The sequence below is a fragment of the Centroberyx affinis genome, unplaced genomic scaffold (assembly GCF_046629955.1).
Source record: "Centroberyx affinis isolate AG114_WGS23_722 - 3 ecotype Tasmania unplaced genomic scaffold, CSIRO-AGI_Caff_v1 ptg002406l_1, whole genome shotgun sequence".
Lineage (NCBI taxonomy): Eukaryota > Metazoa > Chordata > Actinopteri > Beryciformes > Berycidae > Centroberyx > Centroberyx affinis.
In genome coordinates, this window is record NW_027280656.1 from 249,880 (window position 1) to 271,498 (window position 21,619).

The window sequence follows — 21,619 nt, forward strand, 5'->3', positions numbered from 1 at the left end:
CTGCTGTTACTCTAAAGTTAGACCTTAATTAAAAGGCGTTAAAAGCAATAAAACAGGCATATACAACAGGATTAAATAGGTAAAAAGGACTTCTCATAATCCTGTCTATAAAAAATGTGTTCTAAGAAATGACTGCATAACATGTCATGTATGCTAAATAATAAAGCAAAATGTAATGTGTCAAAGCTGGTGGATCACAACCTGAATGTATTGAATCTGCCAACGTCCGCTGTTTCATCTGCATCCAGACAGCCTACCTTCAGCAGTTATGGTGTGAATAATCCCCCACAGCAGCTTCCTATTTATCTACTTCTGCTTCTAATGAACAGATAACAGCTTCTTGGTAGGTTGACATGACTTTCCTGCAATAAGATAAGAGTCCTCCTCCGGTACTTGCACTTAAACTGTACCTTTTCTCCCTGGCTCTCAGTTCTTTACCTAGCACTTCTGTATCATACAGGATTACTCTGAGGTCACAGAAATATGTTTATTAATCTATTGTGTTGACACTGTGGCTCTGACCACAGAAACTAAACTAAACTAAACTAAACTAAACTAACATATATGGACAATGGTTGAAGCAACAAAGTGAGACAAGAAGTCAAAAATCTATTTCAAACATTTCCTGGTAAATTTCCTGCTGATGCAACACTGTTGCAGAGTCCTCACAAAAAGCTGCTCTGTGTATCACTGCCTCAAGAAGAATTAGCCGCAATCAGAGATGTGGACTCGAGTCATTGTGACTTGGACTCGAGTCGATTCGAGTCACTGTTTTGATGACTTGCAACTTGACTTGACAGAAAATAAATTACTTGAGACTTGACTAGGAAGTTAAAGACTCGTGACTTAACTTGACTTGAGACATGATGACCCGAAAATGGTCAACGTTGTCAATGTTCACATTACAAGTGTCTGTAGTGTGTAACGTTACCCGGTATGCGAGCGCACACTGGGAATGGCATTGTCATGATTGGATGACGAACTTGTCAGTCAAGCTCCTCGCTACCTGACATTTTTTTCAACGAGAAGCACTAGTTAGTCGTTACACCCTCCCGCTCTAGACTATTTTGTATTTCTGGTGGTTACACACACACAGTATGATCAGATCTTTATACGGTCTATGGATCAGATCAGATCATCATCATCATGGCGGCCGTGACTGTGCCAAGAGTCGTCACCTTCGGATTCAAAAATTTCACATGTGAAGGAAAAAGTGAATTGCTGAATGCAAGACCTACTCATCAAAGATTTCTGACAGCCAGACTACGACATCAAACTTCGTTCGTCATTTGAAGACTCATTCAGATCGGTAAAAGAGATAAATAGAAGAAGCAGGAAATGAGGTAGCATGGGGAAAAACAGACTGCATGGGTAATTTCTTATCTCTAAAAATGTGTGAAATGTAGATCTTCCTGATTGAACTTTCCCAACAGCTTCTTTTAGTGCACTGAAGCAGCCCTTCATACACTGGGGCAATGCAGGAGCTTTTCCATCTTGTCACTATCCTGCAGTACGTGCAGGAATCTTGCCAGTTGTACACTGACAGTAGCTGTTGAGGGAGTGAAGAGTGTTACTCATTCACTCCCCCCTCCACCCAGGCTTCCCCAGCCGGTCCACTGATTACCTTCTCCAACCTTTAGGCTACTGCTGCCTTGTCCCATTCATATACCTTTATGGAACTGTGAAATAGGTCAACCAAAAAGATTTATTGCTCAATAGAGGTCAACAACAGGCTTGGCATTCCTGTTTTGACACACTTAGATTACTTCATTATGAGCAAGTATTTGTTGAGAACAGCTGTCAATTAATTACATAATATCAAACAATCAAGGCCTTAGAGTAAGACTTATGAGGGTTTTTAATTCTTATCTTCCTTGTCTTCCTCATCAGCCTAAAGTGAAGAGATAGAATAGGGCAAAAAAAAACGGGGTTGTTGCTCATGCTGTAGAAATGAAAACAACCAAATGCAGACAAGGCTATATCAAGTGTACTGTAGAGTAGCTGAGCTTGTCGATGAGTTTAGTAGAAAGCAGTTGTCACAGTTATCCCATCTTTTTTATTTAAAACTTATTTTTGATGGGCAATAAAAAAATAAGTCTGTGATATCTTGTAGGCAAAATGTAAAATGCACCTCCGTCTGGGATTGGCTGAACGAAAAGGAACCAGAACCACTTGTTGATTCCGGTGTTTGTTTGTTTTCTTGTCTGAGTATTTGGATAGCTGAATTTTTCGTTCCTGTGATAAAGAAATTATTATAAATGTGAAAAATACGTACATGAAAAGACAACATATGCAGAGGCACAAGCACATAAATGAAGATAGATATTTATGGGATATAAGACAACTGAGAAAATATGAGAATATGGAAAAATATGTAAATTTACAACATAAATACAGGAAGTGCAAAATGTGCATTGTTAGCGCTCTGTGATGTCCAATCATATACAGTACATATGTTCATATACATACAGGCCATGCATAAGTGCAGAAAACAATTCCTGATTCAGACTGCATAAAGTTATGCAAGTCTTACATGGATTTGAGCTGTTATATTCAGACTTGGACCATTGGATATACACATTGAGGATTTTGGGTGTGCTTTCACTTACGCTTTCACCTATACATTCAAAACCATGGCCTTTGTCCTTCACATCAGTATGGTGGGAAACTGGACCACGGACTTTCCTCCTTTTCATGTCATTTTGCTGAGGCATTGCCTTTAAATGCCATGCACCTTTAATTTAGTTTTGTTTATGATAGTGCACAAAGATTGAACTGGATGGAAATATACTGTAAATCTAAAAAAGATATAGACTATTCTGCATATTTGCTCATAAGAAATTGATTATTTCTTTTACATTAAAACATAACTTTTATATCAAAAGATGAGTTTCTTAATACTTTTTGGAACCCTTCCTGCGCCTTGCTAGTGCTGTCTCCTTTGAGGATCCCTTAAAAACTCTTAAGATATAAATGGCAAGACACATCTGGATTTGCTGTCATCAAATCAAAGTTGCACAGTGTAATTAATTTCAACAATTCATATATTGGTGTTTATTAGTATGCAGATTTCTTTTTTTACATCATGAAACCAATACAGTGTTACATGTGAAGGTGGCCACCTTGATTTACATATTCATATATCTTGCAGGAACCATATATCCTGCATGTAACTCCAGGGCTGGAGTTGGCAGAGTGGGGCACACACTTGAAAAACAACTGGAGCACTACTTCACCACCACTGATGTGCAGACGTGTATTATAAGAAACTATTAATCTCTGAAATGCATCCCATTTACAACTATGTACAGAATGTAAACATTTGCATGTGTTTGACAAGCTGTTCAATTTGGCAGAACTCCTTATTGAGGTATGTCCAGCAAAAGTGAGTGTACAAGGGCGCATGTTCAATATTTATCAGATCATACTCATAGATGGTGGTAGCACAGGTACATATGCATCCAGAAATACCAACTCTTAGAAATATGTGCAGATAACAAATTGTGCAAGCTGATGCATAGATTAGTACAGAGGACTTTTTTTTAGCTTTTATGTTTCCGGTTCTCTTTTGTATTTCCTGTTTGAGGGGGACTATCAAATATCCCTTAGCAGTACTCCAGGCAAATTGAAGAGGCAGACACTAACAGTAACCACTAACAAATGCAGCAATAAGTAAGGCACAGTCGACAAACACAACACAAGAGAACATACTATAAACTGTAGTGATTTTTTAAGCTTCTGAGATTTGCCTTCTCAGCTTATGTGTTTATTTTCTAAAGCCTTGAATTTAACATTGGCTCTGAGACGCCACACCTCTCACTTGAGGCTTCTAAATTCCCATTTTCATTGTCTCTGTTGGCGCCACCTATTGGTGTTAGTGTTTGTGGTGACTGCTGGGCTTTCACTTTAAACACATCCCACTTCTCAGGAACCAAACCTCTGTTAAAGAGCAGAGATGCCAGGTAGGAGAACAGCAATATGGTGGCAAAGGTAGACAGCATGCAGATGGTCCTGACTGGAGAATACTGAACATAAACACCATCCTCAAGAGTGCATCCTGGGAAGTGGAGGAGGGGTGGTAGCCCTAGCAATGGCTCTCCACACAGCAGTCTTAACAACAGCCCCACCAGGAAGCCCATAGCAGCCCCATAACCGTTGGAGATGTTGACGAAGAGGACGCAGACCAGTTGAGGGAACATCATAACGTAAGCGATTTCTCCCCCAAGAATCCAGAATGCCATGACACCGGTGTGCAGGAAGGTGAGTGATGTGCCGGCCAAGCCCACTAACACCACAGCAATACGGATCACCCACTGGATCTCACTCTCTGATGCCTAGAATGAAAGGAAATATAATGAGGAAGAAGCTGCATTTAATTGAGACATTTGTTTTTCACATCCTTCTAACCTCACTCTTCTTCTCTTATTGCTTTATGTTGTGTTATATTATGTTGTACTTTCAACTCTTCTTTTCCCCTCTCTCTTTCTACTACTTTTCCCCAATGCCCTGCTTCTCATTTCTATCTGTACTCTCCTCTACTTCTTTCCTTGTTCCTCCATATCCCTAAACATCTCCTGATATATTTACAAAGGGAAACAGCAGTTCTGCGATCTGTAATCTGTGTTTTTGAGATGGAAAAGATTGCAAAAACTGCTTGTTTTTCCTCACCTGAGGAGAGGAAGCTCTGGTGAGCTCCTACTAAGGTATCACTGTTTTATCTTCTAGTCTCTTAAGCACTGCAGCTTTAAAATTGAAAACTGCAAGTGAGAAAAAAGTAAACTCTTGAGGTGTATACACAATGTCCAAGGCACTCTAAATCCAGTAAGGAGGGAAGAGACTAAAAGCTTGAAATTTTAAAATGTTTTATTATCATGGCTTAGAGCCAACATGGCTCCACAATGAGCAAGTCACAATTTAAAAGTACTACAACCAATCAAAGACTAGCAATCAAGGCACATGCAAAACGTCTGTGTAAAGACAGCGAACTCACTCATTAGACCCACCCATAGTTATGGTACTGAAGCCTTTTTTGATTGAAGTACAAAGATTTTCAAACATTTTTTGTCAAAATAATTGAGAACATAAGGTTTCAGATCACTCCCTGTGATCAGGGCTATGGTTAGGATTATTTGTTACTGGGGCAGTTTCTGAGGAACTTAGCCATTTTAAATGCATTTCTGGCTTGGTTCTAACTGACACTGTATTTCACATTAATTATATCACCTGCCCCCTCGATGAGTTTTTCTCAAAACTTGTAAGAAATGTTCCTCCACTAGACTTACAGCTTTCCAGAATCAAAATTACATCTTTCAGACATTTCAGGCTGGTTCCAGAGCAATGCACATTACAGAGACTTTCCTCAATAAGGTCTCAAATTATATTCTTATCAACAGCAGATTTGGGTGACATGTCTGTTTTAATCCTTCTAGGTATTAGTGTGGCCTTTGACACCATAGAACACAATATCTGAATTGATCACCTGACTTCCTGGGTTGGTGACAAGGACACCACCAAGTGGTTCAGCTTATGTCTGTTTTACAGAACCTTCTCTGTTCAAATTGGAAATTCATAGAAGCAGACACTATCTGTGGGGTTACTCAAGGTTAATTTTTTAATTTTGTTTGGACCCTCTTGGTCACATAATCCATAGACACAAAAACCTTTTCGAGTGCTATTCTGACAATGTGCACCTATACCTGTTCCTGAAATCCAGAAATTCAGGTGGCCTAGCCACTCTTGAATAATGACTTGCTGATATAAAGGGTTGGATGTCTAATTTTTTCTTATGACTAAATAACAACAAATCAGAATAGTATTATTTGGTCTCCATAACAACAAAAATTGAAATCAAAAAGTACATGTCACTCTATAAGATCATGTACAGCTAATTGGTATCACATCACAGATTACCATTTAATTATGAATTATCCAGAATTCTTTACTTTGAACACTTTCAGAATTGACCTCTTAGCTCCTTATGAGCCTAAGCACAGCCTTAGATAACTGAGCAAAGGACTTCATTCCTAAATTGCAGAATCAGTATCCCCCTATCCACTGAGGGCCAAACCTGGTGCTTGAACTTAGTTGCAGAGTTCCTGACCCCTTTCCACTGGGTTGGACCAGGCAAAACAAAACAGGGTAGTCCAGGAACTCAAGCCCCACTACTTGGGCCTTCCAAATCCTCAGGGCCAAAGCTGCTAGCTGTGATGCTTATACATCATCACATTCTATATTTTTTTCAAATAGGGGGTGTTGCTTAGTAACGTCTGTAACTGAGTGCAGCCACTCCTACATTAATGAGCATCTACCTGTTAGAAACTAGGTATGTTAATTCTTAAATCTGCCTTGATTTCAGCTACTATCTTAAAAAAACAAAAACAAAAAAAATACATCTTGCTACACATAGAAAAATAAGACTGTTATGAGTTGGAAACAACTTTTTAGCCTGATACCGTATTAAAACCAACACTGGCCTTATTCAGCTGTCTAGTAAATGCCCCAGTTACTATCACTCGCTTTCCAAGTTTGACACACACGTAAAGGACTAATGTTAAAGGAATAAATGTTAAAGTAAAAAAAACTGCCTTTGCCTACGCAGGCAGTTTTTTTTTACTATAACGCCTTCAGTAGGCGTTTGAATCACTGCCCAGCGATGACACTTTGTTTTGTATGTGAATGATGTTAGCCTCATCCTGCAACCTTCTTCTTTTTTAAAACGTCCCACAAAGTAATTACAACTAATGTTAACGATTATACTGTACATTTAACAGCAGCATTGTCTGCCATGTTTGATGACGAGCAGTTGTGTAAGTTAGTTGTCATGGTTACGCTGGGACCATGTTCAGTAGTTTGTAGTAGTCTTCCAAAGAAAAGCGAAAGGCCAGACGAATTTGGATGAGGAAATGGTTGGAGAGACAGGCAAAGCGGGCTGTCCTTTCTTCAGCAAGAACCGGAGGTGAGAATTTAACTAGCAGATCTGTTTATTATAAAGTTGGTACGCTATCGCTAGCCTAGTGCTAAAAGTGCTGTAACAGACTGTTCTATGTTTGCTATGTGCTTCTGTATGCGAGGTTCTGTGTCCCTCTGAGTTGCCGTAGGGCAGGTTATAGTTGGCGGACTTCCACTGTTGAGCATGTGCTGTGAGTGTCACAATAAAACAGGAAGCAGTTGCAGCTGGACATGCTACAACGTGTCTCATCTCGTTTATTGTTTTTTTATTAAGTTACACAGTTAGGTGAACCCAGAACGCTCGGTTACATTGGTGGCAACGGGGGTCTTCTACGAGCCGCTGTTTGTGTTTCTTTGTACGTGTCGAGCCGTTATTCGCGCTGTTTTATTAGCTTAGCTGCCCAAGTATAGCTAGCTGGCTAACCCCACGCGGAGCTTCAAAGACGGTGCACAACTACATTACAGACATGTAGTGTGGAGACGAGGACCCTTCTAAACCCGGCATGGGGATGTTCGACAGACACTGGCCCGGCAGGGACATCAGGGTTGACCTGCCCACTCCCTTTGCTGGTGACGGGAGCCAGAGTTTCCTCAGCTGGGTGAGGCAGCTGGAGGTGGCTGTCAGCGTGACTACGGGAGGCAGCGCCGTCTGCAGTGGTGAGCTGGCGAGGATTCTCCCTACTTGCCTCAGCAAGTCGGCTTTTCTGCTATGGGACAGCCTTCCTGCTGCAGTCAAATTGGATTATACTGCTGTTAAAGAGAGACTCAGAGTGGCGTTTGGACAGAGACAGTTAATGGACCGCTTCAGGGCCAGCCTTTCGGCTCGGGTGCGCGCTCCTGGTGAGAGCTTGGAGGTGTATGCCGGCTGGTCGTGGAGGCGTTCCCGGACTACAGGGACGTTGCGCAGAGGGAGGAGAAGTTTCGGTGCTTTCTTGCCGGCCTGGACCCGACATTAAAGGCCAAGTGTCCGAGCAGGGTGCCACTGACCTGGAGGAGGCTGTGACTGTGGCAGAGTGATGTGAGAATGCCAGGGTGGCCCTGCAGAGGGACTGTGTGAGTACATGGTCGAGAATCCATCTGTGCGGCCTGTGTCACTCTCTGATGGCCTCCAGAGGGCTGTTGATAAATTAACAGAGGAAATGTATGTTATGAGAGTGGAGATGAAAGAGATGTATGATGAGAACCAGAGACTGAGGGCAGGGAACACTGACAGGAGGGAGCTAGGATTCCGCTCGCCCTCTGGAGGACACTGTACCTGCAGCTGTGGTGAGTGGGGATGTCAGTCTAGGGGCTCCCGTGATGGACACCGTGGTCGCTCTCCCGATTGTGGGCAGTTTCCCCCTCAGGGGGGCTACCTGTTACGTGGCCATCGCCCGGACCGGGGGGTGTCCCCCTCCTCTAAGCCGGGGCAGGAGCCCCCTGGCGGCCCCCTAGTCCGGGGTGGTGTGCCCAATGTGAAGAGGAGCCGAGGAAGCGCGTGTACGTTTCCTGTCGCAGCAGCAGGACGCTGACGGCAGCCATCAGGGAAATGGTCAGTAGCTGGTGTTGAGGCCCAAACGCCAGCCTCTCCGACTGAGGGCCCCTTACAGCATGACATTTCCAAGGACACTGCTAGTATGGACCGTGGTGACCACCCCACATCTTACGTTAGGGGTGTGGTGGAAGGCACTGAAGTCTCCATATTAACGGACTCAGGAGCCTCTGTGTCATTAATTAGTGCAGACTTCCGTATGTCAGTCCCCGCCCTGTGGAACCAGCCCCTGAGAAAGAACTATATTGACTCCCGTGCAGTAAATGGACAAATGTTGGATACGTTGGGCACCATTGAGGTTACCTTCCACCTGGGCCCCACCTGTTGGCAGCACACTTTCCATGTGCTGAGGGAATCCACCCAGAGTGGCCTGGACTTTCTGACCAAGAATCATGCGCTGCTGGACTTGGGGCGGGGCGTGTTACAGTTATGGGATGTTACAGTGCCCCTGCTTCGGGGTGGTGAGTTGGTTCCTGAATGCTGTAATGTGTCCCTCGCTGCTGTCATGACCATTCCCCCCCTGAGTGAGGCCCTGGTGTCAGTGAACGTTCTTTCCCCTGGTGGTGCTGGCTGGCTTGCCACAGACTTTGAGGGGTATCTGGAGGGTTCCGGAGACGGCAGGACTGGTGGTTGCTCACACAGTGCATAGTGTGAAAAAACAGTGTTACATTAGCCCGCATCCTCAATGCAGCCACACCACCAGCTTCTGCAGGCCCTGTCTCCCTGGACGAGTCACCTATCACAGTACAGCAGAGGGCGGAGCTGTCAGAACTGCTGCAGAGGTTTACTGGTGTTTTCAACCTGTCAGACAGAAATACAGGCAGGTGCACACTAGTTAAGCACCACATTAGGACTGGTGACCACCCTCCTGTCAAGCAGCGTGCCTACTGTGCGTCTCCTGAGAAATGAGCTGAGATTGAATGTCAGGTGGCTGGTCTGCTGGCTGATGGGGTTGTGGAGGAGAGTTGCAGCCCCTGGGCATCCCCAGTGGTACTAGTTAGGAAGAAAGGGGGAGAGTGGAGATTCTGCATTGACTATCGTCGTCTCAACTCTGTCACGATCAAAGATTCGCACCCCCTCCCATGAGTGGATGACAGCCTTGATGCCCTGGCTGGCTCGTCCTGGTTCAGCACACTTGACTTTTCAAATGGCTACTGGCAGGTGGAAGTGGCCGAGGAGGACCGAGAGAAAACAGCTTTTACAACGGGCAGGGGCTTGTACCAGTGGCGGGCCATGCCTATGGGTCTGACCAATTCTCCGGCCACCTTTCAGCGCATGATGGAGCTCTTCCAAAGGGTCCTGCCTTGGCACATCTGTATGGTGTACTTGGATGATATTCTGATCTACAGCCGCACATTCGAGGATCACCTCCTACACCTGGAGGAAGTCCTGTCCAGGATACAGCTGGCGGGACATCTGGACACATCTTCAGCTGGAATGCACACCGTTGCCTCTGTGGGGGCGCCGGACCGCTCTCTGTCCCCAGACGGGGCACGATTGGACCAGGTTTGTACCTATTCTCTCTGCAGCAGTGACTCTGAATTGTAGTCATTGCAGCATGAGGACTCAGACATTAGTGCTGTGTTGGCTTGGTTGGAGCGGGGTGCAACAAGACCTCCTAGGAGACTCCTCAGGGGGTCTTCAGCCAGCCTGGGGAAGCTATAGACTGAGTTTAACCTGAGTTTAATTGGTCATTGAGGGACTGCTGTGTCGGACAGTGCTGTCTGCACCCACGGGGGAGGGGCAAATTCAGGTTGTGGTCCCCTCGTCCATGGTGCCGGAGCTTCTTCAGCAGTTGCATGGGGGGCCACCGCTGCACATTTTTCGACTGAGCATCTGTGGGAAAAGGCCAGGCAATCCTACTACTGGCCCTTCATGCTGAGAGACATTAGACAGTGGTGTGAACAATGCAGAGCCTGTCAGACCCGCAGGTGTCCGGTCCCCAGGCAGAGGGCACCCATGGGGGGGTCCCAGGTTAGCCGCCCGATGCAAAGGGTGGCCGCAGACATCCTGGAGCTGCCGTTGACTTTCCCAGGGAATAGGTACATCTTGGTTGTGGAGGACTACTTCACTAAGTTTGTTACCCTGTATGCCCTGCCGAACCAGAAAGCTCACACGGTGGCTTGTTGCCTGTTTGAGGATTATGTGTTAGTGCATGGGGTCCCGGAAGTTCTGCACAGTGACCAGGGCCACCAGTTTGAAGCAGAGGTAATTCAGAGCCTATGCCAATGGTTGGGGATAAAAAAGACACGCACCACTGCCTACAACCCTAAGTCTGGTGGCATGGTGGAGCATCATAACAGGACTCTGATCAATCAGCTGGCCAAAATGTTGCTTTCTCATGGGGGCGAATGGGACACGTATGTGAAACAGGTTGCTTTTGCGTAACACCTCTAAACATGCCAGCACCCGGTTCACCCCCTTCTAACTCATGCACGGACGCGAGGCATGGGTTCCAGCCGACATGCTTGTGCCCTCTGGTGTTCTGGACTCCCGGGGCTCTGGATCCCCAACAGAGTATGCATTGTCCATAGCGGAGTCGGACTTCAGCACGGCCAGGCTTAACTCCGCAGAGGCTCATGAGAGACAGAAACTGTATCATGACGAGGGTAGTTGCCACTGTGCCTACGGAGTGGGCATGCTGGTGTGGCTGAATAACCCCACCGAGAGCCACACGAAGCTGGCGCCACATTGGAAGGGCCCCTATCAGGTCGTGTAGGTGCTGGCTTCTGGTGGTGAAGCTGCACTGACTGCCTTGGAGGCTTCGCTGGCCCCCTGGTGTCCCCAGGTTGGGGATCAGCCTCAGGTTGGAGGATCGGACAATGGACTAGGTGGGGATTCATTGGGGCTTAGGTCCATGCAGTCTCACAGGGGGCGAGTGGTGCGGCCTCCTTCGCACTTTCAGGACTTTGTCATGTTTTGAGTTTTCTGTGGTCTGGCCTTGCTGTGATATGGAGAGGGCAAACTTTTAGGTGTTTCTTTGTGGTTATGCAATGTTTTTTTGGGGGGATTGCATGTTATGTCGCAGTGAATTTATAGCTCACAATTTTTAGCTGCTTAAGGGGTTTGCAGTTCAAGACATTCAGTGTGAACGGTGGTTGCTCTGTTTTTACTGTTTTATTTCCCCCTTACGCTTGTTTTATACGTTTTGATGTTTCAGAACTTCTTTAATTTAGTATATAAAACAGAATCTATCTTCTACTCTATACTGACGTGTGGAAGGGGATGCCAGCCTCTCTGGTGTCTTTGGTCCTTTTAGTGCAGCATTTAGGTATAAATAAGGACAGTATAGTGGTTGCTGCCCATAGGAAGCTGTTGTAGTTACAGGTCAACTGGACCCAGGTAAGATAGTGGACGATTATCCAGGCTAGAGTTCCTGGGCCAAAGTTCTTGGGCTTTTGGCCTTCAGTGGAAAGGTGTTGTCTTTAATATCACTTCTAATGACCTGTTTCTACAGATGTACCTTTGTGTAATTATGTTTCTGTTTCCACTACTGTTCCACTGCTTTGGTTAGTTGGTATAACCTTACCCCTCCTCCCACACCCCTTACCCTAACCAAGGTCTGTATCCCACCCCAACACCAATGGCTATGTTTTTGTGTTTGCCACTGTTCCCTTTCTTGCTTGTGTTTTTTGTTTGTCTTAATTGTGATTCACTTTGCAAACTTCATTTAAATTAGCAATGCAAATAAAGTTGTTATTATGATTGATATGTTTTGTTCCTATTATTTTACAGCAGTTTGTTAAGAAAAGTGACATACGAAATTGGCACGCTTTGTGCACTGATATACAGGCAACTTTTTGGGCATCTCAAATGAGCAACAGTCGAAGGAATTGCATCAAAAGTATTGATTTGATTATATAGGAAAATCTTGTTGCTAGGAAATTTTTAAATTGTTTTTTGACCCCGTATCTCACCTGGTTGATAGCTACTATCAGCGTTGCCCACCTATATTACATAAAAGGTTCCCCCACCCTTCTGATCTATTCTTCCTCTATCTTGCCTTTCCTTTTTCTCCACCTCCTCCTCTTATCTCAATCTCTTCCCCCTCTCCCCCTCCTCCTCACCTGGGTCCTGAGGATCTTCTTATAGATGTTGGAGGAGAAGATGGAGGCTGCAGACAGCAAGGCAGAGTCAGTTGATGACATCACAGCGGCGGCAACAGCTCCGATGCCGATGACGGAGATGTAGGGTGGGGTTAGGTGGTGCAGGGTGATGGGTAAGATCAGACCCGTCTGACCTTGTTCAAGTGGAGACGGAGAGCCATACGAGGTCAGGTTCCAGTCTGATGTAAGGACAAGGACATATCAGCCAAACCAAAGCTTGACGTAATGCCAACGATTCGAACACAGCTCTCACTCCAAGTATATAGGCACCAAATGGCTCACAGCAACAGCCCAAGCACCATATTCTCCTCCAAATACACAAAACACATGTAGATAGTATTAGCAAATTTCCATGACCCCTTGATTATCTGCGAGAGGGTAAAAATCTGATCTACGGTTGTGAGACCAGGACGGAATTTGCATTGTTCCTCCTGGATCTGAGGTTCGACAGTCATCCAGAGTGTCCTTTCCAGCACCTTGGCATAGGGTTTCAAGGGGAGGCTGAGCAATGTGATTTCTTGATAGATGGAACACACCACCTGTCTGCCAATAAAAGGCACTGTTCCAGAAATTCACAGGATATTGAACTGACTTGTCAACCACAACAACCCAGCAATATCCAGAGCCTTTAGCATTTCAGGACTAATCTTGTCCACCACCAGTGGAATAATCTAGTCTGGGTGCAACAAAGATTCATGCTTATTTGGACCAAGTACTAATATTCAGTTTTGTCTGCATTAAGTAAGAGAAAACTGTTTGCTATCCAACCTTTGGTGTCACTGATAGGACAGAAATCTGAGGAGCCTCAACAGGCTTTGCTAATATGTAGAGTTGTGTCATCTGCATAGCAATGAAAGCCGATGCCATGTCTACAGATAATACCATCATCATGCGGTAGCATGTGTAGGGAGAAGAGGACATAGCACCAATCCCTGTGGAATGCCATATTTCCTCCATGAGACGTTTCATTACTTTTTTCCTAGTAGGAAAGGAGTAGGTTTTGGTTAACTGTATCAAAAGCGACACTGAGATCAGTAAGTATGAGAAAGAACTTGGAGTTACAATCAGCTGCTAAAAGAAGGTAATTTAGGACCCAACAAGAGCAGTCTCAGTGTTATGACTGGGTCTGATACCAGATACAATCATGGACCATAGCACCACAACTATACCTGTTGATGCAGCCACTGCTCCAATCAGCACAGGAGGGATTCCAAATGTGGGGATGAGGAAAGCTGCAGCGTAGCATCGCATCTTGGCCGTGGCTGAGGAAGAAGCTGATAAGGTCCTTTGGTGGAAGTCCTGAAAGCCGAGGTCTCCTATACTCTTAAAATGAAACAATGAATGAAACAAGGAAAAATAGATTTCTGGAGGCAATGATATATAGAAGTACATACCATCGGTCAAACTTGTGACAGGAAAGTCACCACTTTGAATCCTATGGCTGGCTTGGAAAATCTGAGCTGGGAAAGTGAGTTGGTATCGCTGTCCCATTCCTCAACAACTGCAATAAGACTGCCTTTGAGCAAGACACTTGACCCTCAGTTGTTCAGGTGGAACTGCTCTGTGGCTAACAGTGGAAGATTGCAGTTGTACTGGGCAGCTCTCTGATATGAATGCGTGTGACTACAAGGATGTGAAGCAAGGTGATGCTGACAGAGAACATGAATGCTCAGCAGAACCACTTCCTTTGTTTTTTTGTTGTTTGTTTTTAATGAAAGTTAAAAAAAAAAAAATCAATGTTGAATACTGCACTCAGTAGATCTGGGGGTATTCCTGCCCCTGGGATGAGATTTTTCAAAATACCCCAAAATCAAAAAAGAGTAGTCTGATTATTTGAATCACAACAGACATGGTCAGATTAGAAGTACAGATCAGGACACACTTTCCTCTAATGTGGTTGTTTTCTCAGTGCTGCCTACGTTTTGTTGGGACTGCAACTCTGTCATCAATCTGGAGCCTAGAAATGTTATCAGAGATGATCTGCCTAAGCAACACTAATGTTGATACATTATTATGGTAGGGTAATAGAGTAATAGAAGGGTAATAGAGTAATAGTTGAGTAATAGAGAGTACAGTGAATCATTATGCCCCTCAACATTGCAGTGTAGTAGTACAGGGGACTCGGTCTAGAAATATCTCAGCATTTTTTTCAGTCAAGGACTTGTGTTACCTGTTCTCATGTGTTTTAATTTTGTGCTATGAATCATTTTGTAAGTGTAGGAGTCGCCTTTGTCCATTGCTGCACATCTCACGTGGAATGGAGCTTTATGTGCTAACGGTTCCCATATAACAGGTTAGAAGTCTTGAAGGATATCATGCTTTTAATTACCTTACCAGCAGTAAAAAATTATCAATCCACCTCCAGGCTCTGTCTGCTTTCAGCGTACCGACCCAGGGAGCCTGGAAGGTGTTGTTGAAGGACGTCTTGGTGATGGCCAAGGAGGCGGGACTCATGAAGAGGAAGGGGACGCACAGCCACTGTGGAGAGAGTTGGAGTATCCAGCTCATGAGCAGATGTACATAGAAACAGGAAGGTAGGTAGATAGGTAAATAGATTTTCTTTAGATTGTTAATATTTTTTCACCTGAGCAAATTAGAAATTTACACCTTTGTGTTTTTATCATCATAGTTTAGCCATTGTTTCTTATGATTATGTACATATTGTGATTATGTACATACTGTTGTGTAAATAACCTAAATGAATGTACACTTATATACATGCAAATATAGACCAGTTATTCAAGTTCTAATTTTTTTTTTTTCAGTTTTAGGCATCCTAATATAAAACGATGATGCAACTTACCAAAAAAAAAGTCAGATATTTACCTAACTTTTTTTTGTTTTTCATAATTCAGATATTTATTTCGTCTGTGGGTTGTTTGCAGCCAAAAACAAATTCCCTGCGGTGCTAACACAAGCTTGGTTTATAAGCACATTAAATGGAATAACTCACCAAGCTGATAAAGATGAGGATGAGCTGTATGATGTCTGTGTAGGCCACAGAGTAGAGACCTCCCAGCAGTGTGTAGGTAATAGCCACTGCAGCAGAGATCCAGATGCTCACAGTGTAGGACAAATCCAGAATCACACTCATGGTAACACCTATGAAACACACACGCATATGAAACACACACAGGACATACACACATGGACACACACCCGGACACACACATGGACACACACCCGCACACACACCCGGACACACACAAGCATGCTCACACACAATGCACATGCGTATCTTTATACGTACACAGTCACGTATGTATTGATTGTTCACACTCAAAAACACATGCATACTCACATACACAAACACACCCATATGCACGTACAAATCCAGATGCATATTCTTACCTAAGCTTATCAGTGTTGATGTCACCCAAATAATTTCTGACATAAGCGGTGCCACAGACAGAACTCCACTCAGTACGTTTCCATACTTGATCTGGAAAGGGTCCATCATGGTCACATACTTTCTGTCTCTCATCGGCTCAGCAAAGAAGAAGCCACCTTAAAAGGGAATGTAAGAGAACTGCATTTCTGCTCTGTCCTTACAGTATTTAATTCTTGACTTCTTTTTTCATTCATCAATCCATCTCTTCATGTATCCATTCATTCCAGCCACCAAGCTTCATGTCCATTGATTGCGGATGGACTAGTGCAACATCCCACAATAAAAAATCTAAAGATGCATGCGGCAATTACTTGTGTGATTTTTTTTCCTGCTAGTCAGCATGACGCTTATTTTTTGACCCATTATCTGAGAGACAGTTAAAATATACAGTGTATGACAAATCCAGAATCACACTCGTGGTAACACCTATGAAACACACATGCATGATACACACAAAGGATACACACACATGGACACATGCTCATAAAACCTAAGGACACCAATGGTATAGCACTCTCATAATTTGCCTCGCAGATATACAGTAAAGTGCTGGATATTACAGATCTTTCTACAATTTAAAGCTAAACTGGACAACTTTGCATATTGGTAGCTTCAAATAGCAGCAAGAGGTAACTGAAAATCTCAAACTTCAATACCCAGAAATAATATAATGAGATGTTGATAAACTGCACACAGCGCTTTCATGTTTACCAACTTAGCCAGCTGTGATGCTTTATACCTTTATATTCATATAAATGAATGAGAGAGGCAAAAGATCTAACATTGGGGAGTTCAGAATTCTCTCAACAGAGAACTCTCTTGCCTTTGTCTAGGAGACATTATCAAGTTTTGATTCATCACTTCCTGTGGGCAGAGAAGTGTACATACTGCCAGTTGCATAAAGCTAGTTTAAGACTAGTCTAAGCTTTAGGCTGGTCTTAGATTCTCAGGTTGGAATAGTCTAATTAAGACTGTCTGTAATATTACAATTGACTTATTCTGAGGTAGGAATGTTAGCCACCTTCCCCCCCGGCTAATCTTGAGTTAAGCATTTTGTTTCTATGGCAACGAGTCGGCCTAAGTGTCAGAGTGGGACGTTTAAATACTGTAGCTGTTACATACAAGATGCCAAATCTTTGGTTTTTGGGAAGAGAAGAAGAGAGCGAGTCTTTAGAGACAGAAACAACCCATTAGAGATCTACAACAACCCAGAAGTAGTAGGAAGAGGTAAATATAAATGTCTATAGCAAGTTTGATTTAAAGTCACATTTAAGTCTAAGACCAGGTCTATCTTTATGCATCTGGCCCCAGACACCAGAATTTCAATTGGATGAATAGGGGAAATCTATGGGGTCACATTTATGGAGGATGGGACACTCTTCTCTATTGCAGCCCTTTCTGATTTAGGCTGATAAGATGGGTGTATTTTTACATAAAAATCTTGCCTAGTTCAGCTTTACTGAAACCAAATCAGAAATACTGTAGCCCACCCAACTCCTTTAAATTGATCCACCATGAATTAAGTACTCTACGTCTCTCTATGTGACCTCTACATACTCCTTGGTACCCAGCAAGCGACTGAAGAGCGATAGCCACGGGTTCAATGAAAAGCACAAGGAGAAATATTTTGACCAAAAGGTATTAGTCTAGACTGAAGCCAAGCTTAACTCTCTCTCGAAGACAGCTCATTGGCTCATTGTGACATCAATCTCTGTAATCTGCTCAAACATGAGCACCATTGTTTTTCACCTCCCTTTTATGTTTTACTTTTACATCTCTTGTCCAGATTTTATATCAATTGCTTTGCTTTCATTGGTTTTGCTCCTGATTGTTTTTTGTTTTGTTTTGTTTGCAATTGTGTGAAAAGTGTTCTATAAATGAAGATTGTTATTATTTGAACTTTATTATTATATTATTTGAAAGTTTACCACTTTTTGCTGCTAGTACTTTTTCCCACAGCGCAGCCAAGGGTACCACGAGTCAAATTCAGGTCAGGCAGTCAGTCAGTCAGTCACTCAGTCAGGCAGTCAGTCAGTCAGACAGGTAACGCTTAGTGAGATGATGCGCTTCGTCAGATGGCCTCTACAGGACGTTTTTGACTGTGAGATGCAGTGTTTCCCGTACAGAGGCACAAAATTAAAAGTTGGTCACTCTATAGAAATAGATCTAAATCGATCTCTAATGCACCTGATGTCGCATCACATCATGTCTGTAATTTGGAGATGTACAGACAGGAGACCAGCAGCATTGAACTCAATCCACAGAGTCTCCCGGTGTGAAAACAAAAGTGAAACTTACTGTAAGATTCCACAGTCAGTAACGGGGATTTGCAGACAGTAACTTGTCTTCTGCTGCCCTACAAACTTTAAGCATCGGTGACTTTAACGTTACCTTGTGGTTTTTAAGTAACGTTAGTGGAATTAGGTATTTTAACAGTGTTGCAGTGCTTCAGTGCAGAGAATTGAACATGCGCCGTGGGTCTGTACAGGATCTGTGCTTGTTTCCCTTCTTGTTGTGTTTTACTTGCTTTCAAGTATTTTTTCATGTAGTATTTTGAGATTTGCTTAATAATATCATATAATAATAATAATAATGATAATAACAACAACAACAACAACAATGATAATACTAGTAGTATAGGTCTTTATATGTCTTTATTTAACACCGCTGACAGCCTTTTGAATCCTGGCCCTGCTGTGTTCTTGCTCCAGAAATGTATGGGTTAAAACCAAATCAGGGTTTCTCAATTATTTGCATGTCACCGATTCCCAAATAGACACACATTAGGCTACAGACCCCCATTTGGTAGGATTTTGTCCCAAGGGCCTTCATATGGACAGACTAATGTTGTATATTTAGTAATATATTAGTGTATTGTATAACTGTCTACACCGTGCATGTGAAGTTAACTGGTGAGAATGAAACCAATCATAAGAATATTCATTAAGTGGGATAATTTTGTAGTTAATTAAAATATAGTGAAATTAAAGTATTCCTCTTGTTGCCGGGGACCCAGGGGTCCCTGGGGTCCCTGGGGGGTTTCACGGGGTCTCCTGCTTTAAGAACCACTGGGTTAAAAAGAGAATCTTACCCACGATGAAGGCCACAGTTGCTGCTAAGGGCATTACAGCCCATATTAGTCCGAAAGTCGGATCATACACTGCCTCTGCTGTGCCAATGATGAAGCTCCCTCCAACCCAGGTGGCTGCATGGTGCACACACACACACACACACACACACACACACACACATGCACACACACACACACACACACACATGCACACACAGACAAATTTTCACATTTTGCATTTGCAATTGAAATTCTCATCAGTTATACAAAATCAAGCTTATGAATATCAGGAAAAATAAGTGTAAACTCCCATCCAGTGAGTTTGCACTCAGTGTGTAGGCCTACAGTACTGCAACACCAAACGCCTTCTAAATGCAATGATACAACCCGAAAATATATAATCCATAATCAGGGCTGACTGATCGACTAAGGGTGTGATCACACCCACGGTTTCATTTTCAGCTGCAGTAGTGTTTGGTTGGAATGAAAGCCTGCAGACAATTTGGTCACAGTGTTACATGATGGAAAACCACTGACCTTGAAACTATTGTTCACATAAGTTTTCAGGTCGTAAATACTGGACCCAGATTTCTCTGATTGCCTTACCTGTTATAGTAGTATAGCCTATATCACCACAAAAAATACCTGTCCAGTAGGGAATCATAATTCACTTAAAATAAAACAAACAAAATGAACATTTGTCATCACATAGGCCTAAGTCATTTTGTGATCATAACTCTTAAAATGCCATGGCAGGACATTGCTACTTGTTGAATTTTTCATTTTCCCATCACTATAATCAGTAAGGTGATCAGGAGCAACCAAAGTACAGAAAACAGTAATCATGGCGTCTTGATGGGCTTCAAACCAGTGAACACATCCTCGAAAACAACTTAAGCACTCTCATGTTGTTCTGACAGTTATTCCCACAGAGAATGTGTGCAGCATAATAATATCCCAATTACCGCTGCACAGCCCAACACTGCATTTACTTGAAAATACTGTTCACTTCAGCTTTCTAAATAAAATGAACAAAATGAACAATTTTCATCATAAATCATCTTGTTGATTTTTTTGTTTGTGGTTGACATTGTTTGGTTTGGTAACATACACTCAAATGTATCATCACTAAGTGGATGTGTGTTAAATTGAAGAGGGTGATCAAGAGCAACTAAAGCCTAGAAAACCACAGTTATGGAGCATGAACACTTCCTCCAAGTTGCTTTGAACCATCAAGCCTTTCTCATGACTTTTCCCACGGGACTTGAATGCAGCATAATAATAACCAATTGCAGCCGCGTATAGCCGTGCCGCTCACCAGTTGTAGTAAAGATTCCCACTGCCAAGCTGATCCCACGGTTGCCCAGAAGGGCCATGTCTACGTGGTCCGCCTGCGTCCTGTTTCCATCCTTTTTGGATTTGATGGAAGCCCAGATGCCGATTCCAAGCACCAGCAGGTAGAAGAGGATAGTGACCACCAGGCCTGGGACGTTGAGAGCCATGCTAACCGGAGAGCAGAGTGGCTGTAGGGAAGAACCGGGCTTACTGGAGTCTGGAGGACCGGCTGAACCTGAATGACTAACTTGCGGATAGTAGAAGTCAGGGGAGTGGCAAAGAGGGCTTTGAGTGTGTGTGTGTGTGTGTGTGAGTGTGTGTGGGTGGGTGGGTGTGGGTGTGTGTGTATGTGTGTGGCCGGGGGCGGATGGTCGGGCTATAGGCGTGTGCTGACTGACGCGTGCGTAGCCTATAGGACATGATATGACTCGACCATCCTCAGTTTACGTCCGTGCACGGAAAAACAAATCAACCCCCTTCCCTCATAGATATGTCTGGTTTTGAATATGTAGGCTGTGTGCTGTTTGATTTTGTTTTGTGTCTAGCATTGCTTGTGATGTTTCTGTGGTAAAAAAAAAAAAACAGCAGTCCATGTTCAAGAAAGTGACAAAAACTGTTTGTTTCGCTGCACAATAGGAGGTGCCTGTGCGCTCCACCTTTACGCATGAATGTATCCAACAGGCCAAACTGAATATGTAGGCTGTATAGTTATATCATGACGCATATAGGCTAGTTATATCACTTGATACAAACCTGCATAACTACATAACGTCTCAACGTCATTTTCGGCAGGAAATTTTTTGCAAACTTTGCGCTCAGCCTTTGCGCACGAATGTGTCCAATAGGCCGAAATGACCGAGAGAAACGGATAGCCTATAGTTACATCATGATAAATATATGCGGTTATATATTCATTTACACAGAAAGGTGTACAAGAAAAGCCTGCAGCATCATGAAGGAGGACTCTCACCCCTTTCAAGGTCTATTCGACCCGCTGCCTGAGGAGTATCAAGTCCAGAACCACCAGGTTCAAAAACAGCTTTTTTTTTTCCACTGGGGGGGCATAGGCTTACATAAGCACCTCAGCACTCGGACGCTTTGATGTTTCTACACTTTAATCTTAAGTGTAGTTCCTAAGTTTGTTGCTCCTATTGTTCTATGCTTGTTTCTATTGCTTTGTTTTAATCTACTGTTTTTATGTTTTGCACTATGGCCCCGGGGGCACTATATTTCGTTCC

General features: G+C 43.5%; 1 protein-coding gene across 1 annotated transcript; it reads right to left on the reverse strand.

The window, feature by feature from the left end:
* Positions 1–1,125: 1,125 nt before the first annotated feature.
* Positions 1,126–20,548, reverse strand: LOC139656204 (high-affinity choline transporter 1-like). The gene is made up of 9 exons (XM_071533707.1): positions 20,365–20,548; positions 19,068–19,181; positions 15,937–16,092; positions 15,539–15,687; positions 14,920–15,063; positions 13,755–13,908; positions 12,547–12,764; positions 3,821–4,334; positions 1,126–1,178 (listed from the first exon to the last, which is right to left on the reverse strand). Exons 1-9 carry the CDS (start codon positions 20,546–20,548, stop codon positions 1,126–1,128), a joined length of 1,686 nt encoding a protein of 561 aa, XP_071389808.1.
* Positions 20,549–21,619: the final 1,071 nt, after the last annotated feature.